This window comes from Lepidochelys kempii, chromosome 8 (genome assembly GCF_965140285.1).
Source record: "Lepidochelys kempii isolate rLepKem1 chromosome 8, rLepKem1.hap1, whole genome shotgun sequence".
NCBI classification, from domain to species: domain Eukaryota; kingdom Metazoa; phylum Chordata; order Testudines; family Cheloniidae; genus Lepidochelys; species Lepidochelys kempii.
Window position 1 is genome coordinate 54,492,227 of NC_136387.1, and position 12,450 is coordinate 54,504,676.

A 12,450-nucleotide genomic window follows, 5' to 3' on the forward strand; every position below is an offset into this window, starting at 1 on the left:
AGACTCCCCCTTAGCATGGGGAGCCAACTGACCCAGGATCCTGGAAGCTCAAGCTCTTTCCAGCTGAGGCTCTCAGGTCTAGGCTCCCAAGTCAACAGCAGGGAACTTGGAAACCCTGAGAACTTCCCTCCATGCCTTTTTCCCCAAATATTTGAGGTACTTATATGCCTTCCCCCATTATAGCAGTATATCAGCACCTCACCATTTTTAATGCATTTACCCTCACAACACCCTGTGATGTAGGGAAGGACTGTCATCCCCATTTTACGGATGGGCAGCTGAAGCACAGAGAGACTAAGTGGGGAAGACCATAAGGAGCAGGACACAGAAAATGATATATCCAGAGGGCACTAGATAAAGAGCTGCAAGACACCCCATCCTGGCCACAGCCAGGTGGCAATTCCTGCAAAGCAGGCAAAAAGGAACAAAAAATCTTACATCTGGAACAGCTGATCAGGCAGCAACACACCTCTGAGGTCTCACTGCGACAATAAGCAAATGTATCTCCACGCAAATCTGAATCTTAGAGGCAGTTTACCGCTTCTCTGAGAATAGTCTCCATTGACCACAGACAAGTGGGTAAGAGAGGTAGTGCAGTTAATCCCTGAAAAAAAGGGCCCCATCCCATCGCTTCTTCATCCAATCCCCCATCTCGGGCAATCTCATCAAATGTGAACTGATGCTAAATGAAACCTCACTTAGACATCCCAGCAACAGAAAAGTAGCCCTCAAAAGATTCTTAGGCTATATGCAATAGGCTATTCATTATCCAAAAGCTTACAGGAGGGTCAGAGCATTCCTGGACCTAAAATGACTCAAAAGGATGAAGAGAATGAGCTTCTGCATGCAAACCCTTGCTGTGATGGTAACATCCCTGTCCCAAAGGGGCTTCCTCACCTCAGTTGACCTAGCAGCTACATGCACCTATATGTCCTCATATGTCTGTGCCACCGCTGCCTACTCAGCTTTGTTTATGACACAGGCCATCCCTGTACAAAACTCCACCATTCAGCCTCTCTTCTGCCCTCAGGGTCTTTAACAAGGTACTGGTAATGGTCATAGCCAGACTTCAATCTCAGGGCATTCACCCGTATCCTTTCCTGGACAACATTTTAATCAGAGCTCCAACCAGAGCAGCAAACCAACCTGCCACATTTTGGATACTGCAGTTGCTTCAAGCACATAGTTTTGTGATAAACACCAAAAAACACTTCCACAAGGATAGCTGTGGGAGTGGACATAGACATTACTGAGGCAAAAATCTACCCATCACTGGACAGATTCCAAAAAATTCAGAACCTTACATCTATACTAAAGAACACAAGGCCATCCATACCTCAGTGTCTCCAACTACTGGCCTTTTGGTTTTGTGTATATAAGTCACCCCATGGGCAAGATACCATTTTATGTGTCTCCAGGTGTTTCTCCTCCAAGTTTGGACCCATTCCCTGGAACATATACAGGATCAGGTACTGGTCCCAAGCCAGGTATTGGATTCCCTCAGATAGTGGGCAATCCCAAAGAATGTTTGCAAGGGTCTTTTCATATGCCTTCTAGACCCACAGGTGCTCAACATATGTCCACTCAGGGGGACGGGAGCATACCTGGGATACACAACAGCACAAGGCACCTGGAACTCCATAGAAGGGAATCAAAGCATCAGACGCCTGGAGGCTCAGAGCTGTCAAGCTCACGCTACGAAGGTTCCAGAGAGAAAGGGGTCTGAGCAGGTCTGTCGTCTTTTACTTACTGAAGGCGAGGCTAGAGAAGCTTTGCCTACCTCCAGAAACCCATGAAGATCCTGAGAAGTATTCTTTTCCCCTGAATGAACAAGAAGTATTTTTTTTAAATAACTTCCACTGTAATTCTTTCCTAATTCTCCAGGGGCACAGGAAGCTTACTCAGATATGCAACTTCTTTTACTGCTGTTATCCCGAACTTCAAAGAGTTTTAGACCACTGAATGGTATCTTGCTCAGTTCAGTCCTAGAGTGGTGTCCACACCTGGAGGTGAGGCCAAGTATATCTGTTAGCTACCGCGAAACAAAAGGAGGCAGTGTGGAAAGGCCAAGACAGACAGATCCAAGGGATAAATATCTCATTAAGGCAGAATTTCTGGATGAACAAAAACCAGGGGAGAAAGTGGGAATGAGTGGGACAAAGAACCATCTGAGAGGAACAGAATTAAATGAAGCCAGGCTGCAAGAACTTGGGGTGGTAAGACTGGATAAAGCACCAAGAGTCACTTTCACAGGTAGAAGGCTTCTAGCTAATTCAAACACACATGAAGTTCCCTTCTGTGGAGATAGAGCGTCTAGCTTCATGACCTTTTTCTATGGCTGTGGTGTCCACTGGTCCCTAGAGCAATAAGTAATAATGGACACCTCATCTCCAAAACACCCAGAACAATCTCTAACGGATGAGCCTATGACAGCCTATCACTAACTGGTGTGAGATACCCTTTTCTAGGACTATTGCTGGCCATGGCAAAGTGGAACTACTGCCCTCCAAGCCAGAAAAGAGACATCCCCATGAACACCCTGCTGCACATCTAAGTCTGTCAGTTCCTCTAATGAGCTCTATGGTTATATGTCTGCTGGAGGGAGAAGGAGAAAGAAAATGTGGAAGTGTGGGGGAAGGAATGCCAGCAAGCCACAGTAGCCAAGGTTTTCCCCAAGTGATCTGCAGAGGAATGACAACAGGTTGTTTCTACAAAGAGAGGCAAAATAAACACCGCTTGTTGTGCAGTTACTAGTCTTACGTTGTTTTGACAACAAAGTTTCTCACCAGCGAGCTACCTTTTTGAATGGGTGTCCATTTCAAACTAATGGACTGCCTATTAGAACTTTATATTCTTTCTCATCCCACAGACTGAGAGGATTCTATGCGACCACTTCAGTTAGATCAGAAAGTAAAAATTCAGAGGTCACTTCTGAATAACTATCTCCTTCAAGACAGTTATGTACTAATAGCCCCTAGATCATTTGGCCTTGGTTTTGTTTAGCACATTTAGTCCTTCTGACTCACATAAAACATAATCGAAGTCTTCCTCACCATTTCTGCTGTCATTGTTTTAGCTACAATATGAGTTACAGCTTTCCCATCATCTCTGTTTCCTCTCCTACGCCTCAGTATCCTTGGGGTCAGAGGTCCATAAGCTCTGTAATTTAGACCAAATCTATGTACTACAATTAGTTTTAGACAAAGCATTTCTGACAGTATATAAAATAGTTTGACTTTAAGAAGTTTTAAGCTGAATTGATTAGATTTTAACAGATACATGCATTTAAATAGCATCTTCATCTATGACAAACATACCAGATAACTCCAGCATCACAAAACTTTCACAGTGTTAAATGCAAGATATGTAAAAGCAGCACAAATTTGTTTAGACAAGTCACTTACTACTTAGCTGCCATCTCCAGAATCCTATAAATTAATATATTTCATGCATTTGGTTTTACGGTCCTGGGCTTTGACCCATCTTTGAAAACAAATATGGAATTCTATTTAAACACTGTTCCCAGTATAATCCATTCACAAAGATTGTCTGATCAGTACAGGTAGGCCAAAAAATATTTTAAAGCCATTTTCAAAAAGCATCTTCTAGCCCAGATCAACAGTTTGACTCCATCTTTTGTTAAAACATAATTCCTTTATTATACCAATCCCCAATGAAATGTTCAAATAGAGTGTCCAAACAAAAACCTACCAAAATAACCCAGACACATTTCTTAAAATGTAGGCACATCTTAAAGTGTGATTATGGTTAGAAAAGGGACTCTTCCAATTACCTATGCTTTATATTTTTTCCTCCCTCAATATAATAAACCACTTCTGTTTTACAAAGCAAAGAGAAATTAAATCTACAAGAGATGCAGGGCAGGGAGGAGGATTAGAAGGCATTGGAGGTGAGGGGGAGGCAGGACAGAAACAGAAGAGGACAGGGATAGGCTTGGTGGGGGAAGGGAAGAAAAGCAGGAGCAAAAGTATCTGGAGCCACTAGACCATGCTCCCCAGCAGAACCTGGAACTAAACCCATTATTCCCAAGTCTCAACATTACTTTGCTATCTAGTAAATCACTGTGAAACCCACTGAAAGTATGTGTCTCCAATCCCCATCTCATGGCAGTCCCATCAGAAGATAAACAACCTTCTATTGCTATCAGCTACGTTAGCTCAAGTGGTAGAGAGCTGTGTCGTGAACCAAAAGATCCCAAATATGCTGTTGGCCTATATGGGGGTTAAATCTGTTCCTACATAATGGATTTATATTTTTTATTTTATTTAAGTTTAAAAAAAAGACTTACTACATAAGACATTAAACTAACAGTAATGTTGCAAAGTCAAGAACTCAGAAGTTAGAAAATGTTAAGTTTTCCTGTGCAGCCTTAATTCAGCCTCCTTGTGCATGTTATGAGAGAGTTTAATTATGTGTTCATGTATATTTTTTCCCTACAGAACTCCTGCCTCATTAAGGTCACAGGACAAACTATGCTGTAGGAATGAATCAAGGTTGTATACTGAATGAGACTATTGTAGGACTGCTGCCTCATTTTGTTCCAGAAGTTGGAAGATGTTTAGTGAATGAGGCAGAGAACTACAGGAAGAAAAAGATGATCTTATCACTAGGGCAGCTGAATAACATTATGGAAATTGAATTCTATCCCTGACTCTGCCACAGAGTTCCTATGTGATGCTAGGTATGTCACTTAAAGAAAACTTTTCACAGGTAGTCACTAATTGTGCATTCCTCATTTTCTAGGTACCTGGCTTGAGACACATGTGGGTTCATTTGCGTTAAGTGCTGAGCACACATAACTGCAACTGAAGTCTATATGTTGAAAGTACAGTGCCCATTAAGTGCTATAAAATGCTAAGTACTCTAAAAACCAAGCTTCAGGCTTCTCAGATTCAGCACCCAAAATTAACTGGTTTCAGAGTAGCAGCCGTGTTAGTCTGTATTCACGAAAGCTTATGCTTAAATAAATTTGTAAGTCTCTAAGGTGCCACAAATACTCCTTTTCTTTTTTCAAAATTAACTGACACTTCTAACAATTTTGAACTTAACCTTTGTACCTCAGTGCTCTATCTGGAAACTGGGGATATCATCATCTCGCCTCTCAGGGGGTATTGAAGATTAATTCATTAATGTTCATAAAGAACTAAGATCTCAATGAGAAAAACAGAAAACAACATGAGCAAATTAATAATTCTGTTCAAATCCTACACTGAGTACAGTGTGCAGTAAATAATTATGAGGATAGAAAGAAACAGTGAACCATCTATCCTGTGCAATGAATGAGGCAGGGATCCCCTGGGGGGAAAAAAGTAATAACATAATTAAAGACTGTCATAGAGCATATGCACACCAGGGCCTGAATTAAGGTTGCCTCTGGGCAAACCTAACTGGCATTTACCAATTTTTGAATGCTTGACTTTCAACCTTCTTTTAACGTAGGGTTTTTTAATATAATATGGATTTATAGTACACATTTTTATACAGTGAAATACTGCAGTTCAGACAGCGTCTGGATAAGGACTGAAGTATGCTGATAAACTAAAGAAAAATCGAAGGACAGATTTTTCTAAATTTAGTGATTTAATAGTTCCACTGGAGAGTAAGTAGCAATCAGTTGGTTACCTTAATGTAATAATCCCACTAGGGAGGATATCACAGTCTCAACTACTGGCAGGAAGCTTTTAAATTCATAGTTTATAATTAATTACAGTGCTAATTAACTTCTATTAACATTTAGAAAGGACAAGCAAGAAATTACGATGTTTAGAATGGATTTTGTTGTAGGGCCTCAAGTATGAACTAGTAAGTATAGAACAGTGGTTCTCAAACTATGGGGCGCATCTGGGAATGAATCAAGGGCGGCGTGAGCTGTGTGCCTTTTTTTTTTTTTTTTTTTTTTAATTTAAGAGTTCCAGCTGTCAGCCCTGGATGGTTGGGGCTTGGGCAGAAGGGCCACGCACAACCAGGAGGTGAGGGGATAAAGAGGACAGCCAAAGGCCCGCTATCCTAGGGCTCTCCCCCCACACCCCAATCCCTCACCAGGATGTAGCCTGGGCTTTCCTCCCCCGACCCCCACCAATCCTTCACCTGGAGGTGGCGGCAGGGCTCCCACTGTCAGCCCCGGGACACCAGCAGCGCAGAAGTAAGGGTGGCAATGGGGAGCTAAGTCTGCTGTGAAAAGTGACATTGACAAATACCATTTTTCACATTGCCACCCTTATTTCTGCACTGCTGCTGGCACAATGCTGCCTTCAGAGCTGGGCGCCTGGCCAGAGGCATATGTACTTGTGTGTCGGGGCCGTAAATGACTACAGACACACAGAAAGGGACTTAATCAAATAAGTTTGAGAACCACTGCTATAGAGGTTACCTGAGGCGAAGGTCCTCCCATATTTTCAGCAATCCACATAGCATTACTAATTCATAGTATTTTTTCCAACATTCAACAGCTTCTTCTGCTGTAGGTTCTTCTTTAATATTACTTTGGTACTGAATCAATTCCAAATGCATGTTTTTATACTTCTCCAGATTTTTTCTAAAACGTTGACCAATTGGAGCAGGAATAGTTCCATTCTCAATATCACACCCACTGTGAAAATAAAAAAAAATTATACTTCTGTCATAGGGCGTACAAGCCCCATACTGGCAAGGAGGGTGTTAATGAAGGACTCTGGACCCAACTGGCCCTGCGTCACTACACCTGTAGCAGATCTCAGGTATGGAGAGGGGAGTTAAAAGAAGTCCCAGCTCTGTGCAGGGCTGACCAGGAAGGAAAGCAGAGCTCTGCTTCTTCATTGCCGAGGAAAGCCTGGTTTCAGCCAAGAGTCAGATGCAGCTTGCTGTCTGGATGAACCTCCCAAAGGATGAGATGACCAGGCCAAGGAAGACTGACCTAAAGGCCTGGCCGCATGAAGACAGGCTCTAAACAGAAGGGCAGGATCCTGCTGAAGATTCCTTGGATGACTGTGTTTGAGTTCATAGCATTCCTTTATTTATTTATTTATTTGTTTATTACTTTAATCCCCTAGAAGGGGTAGGACTCAAGTGTTCCTTACCTGGAAGGCTAAAGCACCAATGCAGCAGACCCTGTGAGAGGTGGCAACTGACCTTTGGAGACCCCATGACAAGGTGAATAGTGCTCCAATGGACCATGAGGAGAGCCCTCACAGCTTCTTTTAACAAAAACAAAAAACAAAAAAAACCACACACACAAAAACCTCACTCTTTTTTGGTGTAATATACTTACAGTTTAATTCTCTCTTCTATCAGTGCTGCATAGGTCTCACAACTTTCATCTTCATCCCAATCCCTCCAAAGGAAGTCATAGAAAAACCTAAAAGATATATTGACTTTACAGGGGGTCCCCAGTATACATCAGAGTTGCATTCCTGAATAGGGCAATGGATACTGAAACTACGGATATCGGGGAATTTAATTTTTCCCCACAAGAAATAATGGGTCACCCCGCTCCAGCCCTGCCCTGCCTCTTCCCGCCCAGTTCTGCCCTCTCCTCTGAGCGTGTCCAGTCCTTGCTCCTCCTCCTCCCTCCCAGCACCTCCTGAGCACCAGGGGACACACCCAAAGAAATGCCCTGCAAAATGTGAAGTGGATATGTGGATCGGGACCAGTGTGAATCTGAACATGTTCCCCCATTGGTGAGCAACGGATACAAGAAACAACTGATAAGGGGGAAACGTATACCGGGGAACCCCTGTATTATACTGCCACCACATTTGCTCTTTCATGAGAAGCAGGGGAAAAAAAGCTTCCATATGTTGTTTTGGCAATCAACCTCGTAACTTTCTATCGTAGTGATCTCAAGTTGTGAAGAACATTTTCACTTCATAAAAAGCTGCAACACCACAAATCTTATTTCCCCACAAGAAAAATCTTCTTAATTTCTGCATTTTGATTTCTCTCTTCACCTCACCCAGCAGCCTTAGGTAAAATCTCAACAGCTCTTCTGTAAGTTCATCCATATGGCTGTTTATGGCTGTCGCTGTCCAAAAGATAAAATTTAGTTACCTACCCTTCATTTTTTCCTTCTCTGTAATGGGCACCTACTGCTCCATAATCTGTTATAACTAGGTTATTCTTCCTCATCTTCCAAGCCTGAAGACTAAAAAAATAAACTCCACTAGCTTCACAATGCAGTGCTGGCAATTAGAGCTGATAAGAGAAGTGGTTGCCTCTCTCTAACTCCCCAATCAACTACTCATGCTAAGACAACAAATTATTAATTTTGATTAGAACACAGGGAAATGGAAGAGACCACTTACAGCAAAGAAAGATCCTAAAATAAGGGGATCACAAGATTTCTCCATCTCTCTCTGCAGGAATATTCCATAAAGAGAAAAAAGGAAGAACTGAGACATTTCCCCTCCAACTGGAAATTAATGCAAATTAAGTGACAACCTGGGAGAGATCTCACAGAGCACCAGATGCCCACTTAAGAGAAGGAAAAGTTACATGTAGGTAAGTAAATTTAACCTTTCTTCATCATGGGCACCTGGTACTCAGTAATCCGTTACAACTGGGAAGTAGCCAGTAAAACATATCTACATAAACAGGAGTGAAACTTGAAACATCAAGAGTGAACCACAAGGAAAAAACAGCTGCTTGAGGATAAGTTTATTTTGTTTGTTTTACTTTTCTTCTGCCTTCCCTCAGCATGTGAAGGGTTTTAATGAAAGAAAGCTAAGAGAGAGCTTGCAGGACCTTTTGTTCAAAAGCTATGTCGAAGACATAACATCTGTTTTAAAACGATAAAGGAATGCACTGAAGTCCACATAGCTATACTACAAAATTACTTAAACAAAGCATAATGCTATTCTGCCCAGAAAATGGACATATGTCTGAACTTTTACAGGAGGAGGAGGATCTTTTAAGAACAAACTGTAGGCCTGACAAACTCCTTAATTTATCCATCTAGGAATACTGGCTATGATGCTTTTGTTGCAACCTTTCTTAGGTCATCCATCTAATATTAACATTGCATCTGATTTTCTTCAAGAATTAGCTTTATGTAAACAGAATTTGAATATCTCAACATCTAAAAGCAAGTAACTGACTTTTAGTGGTGGAATACAAGGAAAGCAAATAGATTAGTTCAAGTGGAAACGAACATTTCAGGGGACGCAATTCTGGTGCAGGTCTGAGAATCATTTCATCTGCAAAAAAACTGCATAGAAAGATTCCAGATGGATAAAGCCCCCCAAACTTTAGACTAGATGACCCTTGCAGTCCCGTCTAACCCTATGGTTCCATCTATCAACTAACTCTCCTGGCCAATGTAATTGCGAACAGGTAAAATGCTTTAATAAGTATGGAGAAAACTCCCCCATGTGTTTAGGAAAAATTAGATCATCTGAAGCTATTCTACTAGTCTCCTAACAGCATCTCTGCAGAGAGACAGCTTTAAGGAATTGGGAAATGTGAGGGTGTTGCAAAAAATGATAGCCTACTTGTAGCATATTCCTTCCAATTCTAACATTGAGACCTTGAATCTGCAGGAAGATTGTGTCATAGTCTTAGCAAGTGCCTATCTAGAAGGAACGCCAATATATGTCCTTTCAAGAGCACCATGAGAATCAAGTTCTCAAAATCCTCTGAAGTTGTCAGATTTGTGGACAATTTCTAGATTTGACTAGCATGTTCCATGAGCTCTCCCAAATATTCATGCTCTAGAAGGCAAAAACTTCAAGTTCCAGGCCAAACACTTCACGTGCTGAAGTCTGAGAGGATCCTGAAATATAAGTTTCCACTTGACCAGGAAGTTTGAAATGCTTTTTTGGTCACATACACTAAGGTATCTTACTGAAGGCCTGAACTGACCTTTTCAGAAGACCGAGCAACCCCCAATATAGAGGGCTATCCATCTTAACTGTTGTAAAGACTGCTGCTTCTGCATCTATAGCTTTTGCTGCTGCCCCAGTCTATGATCTGCTCCTTGAAGAGACAGAGGACTGCTTTAAAAAAGAAATGATAGAAAGAGTTGATAAAAGCAGAGGGAAAGCTGAGATGAACATGCTCTGACCTTAAAATCTTACTGAAGTGGTTTTAAAACTGTGGAACAAAACTCTCCTTCCTTAATGCTAACATTTTAGCACAGGATTACAGCCATTTGAATTGTCCATTGGAGCTGGAAAGCTAATGGTGTAAGCAACTAGACACTCGGCAATATCACTTGAATGAAAATTGCTGTCAGGCTTAATAAAGTAGCAGGCTAGACCAGTCTGGAACACATGAAAGGAAACTGGAAGAAAAAAGCTGTCAAGGCTGAATCCCCACTCTGGCACTTCGAGTGCAGAAGGTGGAGGCCTGCAAGGATTTCAAAAATTAATACTTGCCACTCCAGGCTTATATTACACTCCCAAGGTTACAGCTTTTCTCTGACCTGGGCTTGGTAAACACTGCCGCCACCCAAATGCAAAAAAACCCCCTTTGAACCCAGGAAGGAGCGCTTGGGAATTCCTCCCTGTGGGGTACCCTCAAGCCCTTTCAACCCCCTCTGGGGAAAAGCTGAGAAAGAAAACAAAGGAAATTAGCTGTTGCCACCAGCTAATTAAACAACATATGCACAAACCTCTTAGGGACCCAAAAATCCAATCCTGTTCTTAAAAAAGGTAACATTTATTAGAAACAAAAAGAAAGGAAATACATTCGGAACTTAGGCTTTTTGCTGGAACTTAAAAGAAACAATTATAAAAATTAAGCATCAAGATATCTCTCTTGAAGTTCAGCTTAAAGATTACAAGCAAAACAAAAGCATCTGGGCTTAGCACAGAGGAGATCCACAAGCCAAAATAAGGAAATAAACCTGATTGTGTCTATGTCAACATTTCCTGTCCAATGATTTCTTCTAGGTATGGAAGATGAATTTTCATACCTGATTCAACCCTTACACAGCATTCCTGCATGTAGAATTGGTGCTCCATGTCTCCTTCTCCGGAAGGGGAAGCTTTTTTTCCATTTTAAAAAGTTCTAGCCTCCCAATGGCTCTTTTGGTCAGGTGCCCACTCCTTTTCCTTTACCTGGGGAACTTTAACCCTTTACAGGTAAAGCAAGCAAAGAACAGCCAATAAGAGGGATTTTATAGCTAACTGGCTGGCTGGGTGTTCATGAAAGGGAGCTACCCCCCTCCTTTCATTTATTATAGAAGCTCAGTCACATCCCTATCTGCAGATTCCAGCTATTTTGATGGTCTATTATTGGTATAGGCAGGATGCTTGCAGTAGGGGCGAGGATACTCTACTGCACTCATAAGAAAAGTCAGCACAAGTGATAAAAAGACAAGCTGAGTTAGACCATGCTGAGCTAAGGGAGGCCAGACAGAAAAAAGGTCTACTGATACTGACAGGCTAGCAGTATGGGCTAGATCACTCTGCATCCTGCAAAATAGAAAAATCAAATCAAATTGGTGGCAGGGGAAGAGAAAGCAGCAGTAAAACAAAGGACTACACTAGGTCATACTGTCACTACACTTGAGGAAGCCAGGGTAACAAAGGACTAGTTGGCATCAGCAGGCTGGACCAGGCCACTCGACTAAGACAGCAGAAGGAGTGGTAATAGGGTGTAGGGAAATGCATGCTAGATATTCTTCACAAATCCATATCTGCACAACCCTCAGGCTGCCCTAAAAAAATGGTAACTGATACCAAATACAGGGAATCTGAAACATTTGAGTGCTATGTTGTTGGGGGTATTTTTTTAAACTACATTTTCAGAGCCTGTAGAAGTCAGAGCTTAAGCACAAGAAAAATTGTCTAAGGCCCGTACTAGACAGCTGGGCCAAAAACACCAGGTACTGTGGAAAACTGAAAGCAGTAGGCAAGTCATGCTCACAGGTGATTCCTGACCCTGCTGACTTGCCAGCCTCTTGGGAACATTCCTTGATCCCATACTTCACCACAGTCAAAAGAGAAGAATAAAAAGCTAGGGACTTCTGGCTTGTTGCTTCCAAAATGCCAGGTCCTGCTGCAGAATTTCCACTCCAACCAGCTTAAGGCTTGCCTGTCAGATGTCTGTAGAGTGGAGTAAGAGGTGATCATAGCTAAGCTTGCTACACTACCATGTTTTCTCCTCAATAATAGCTTTCCTGTACACTCCTCTTCTCAAAAATCCTCTAAGGCCCGTTCTACACTACAAACTTACATTGGTATAACTACGTCGCTCAGGAGTATGTAAAAACCACACCCCAAAGCAATGCAGTTATACCAACCTAACCCATTATAGACAGCGCTATGTCAACAGGAGAGTATCTCCCGTCAATATAGCTTCCATCTCTCATGGAGGTGGAGTTTCTCCCATCAGCATCATAATATCTTCACTAAAGTGCTACAATGGTGCAGGTGCATTGGTGTAGCTGTGCCACTGCAGCTTTTTAAGTGTAGACCTGCCCTAACCTACTGGGGGCATCAAGAAGAGGAA

At 42.1% G+C, this 12,450-nt stretch overlaps 1 protein-coding gene across 1 annotated transcript in view; it reads right to left on the minus strand.

Annotated features, from left to right (window-relative positions):
- The window catches only part of SHCBP1L (SHC binding and spindle associated 1 like), a 67,137-nt gene that overhangs the window by 35,726 nt on the left and 18,961 nt on the right, over window positions 1-12,450 (minus strand). The window contains exons 4-6 of the mRNA XM_073356620.1: window positions 7,268-7,354; window positions 6,392-6,610; window positions 3,054-3,159 (exon numbers count right to left, since the gene is read on the minus strand). Of these exons, the coding sequence (XP_073212721.1) occupies window positions 3,054-3,159; window positions 6,392-6,610; window positions 7,268-7,354 (412 nt within the window). The remainder of the gene's footprint in view (window positions 1-3,053; window positions 3,160-6,391; window positions 6,611-7,267; window positions 7,355-12,450) is intronic.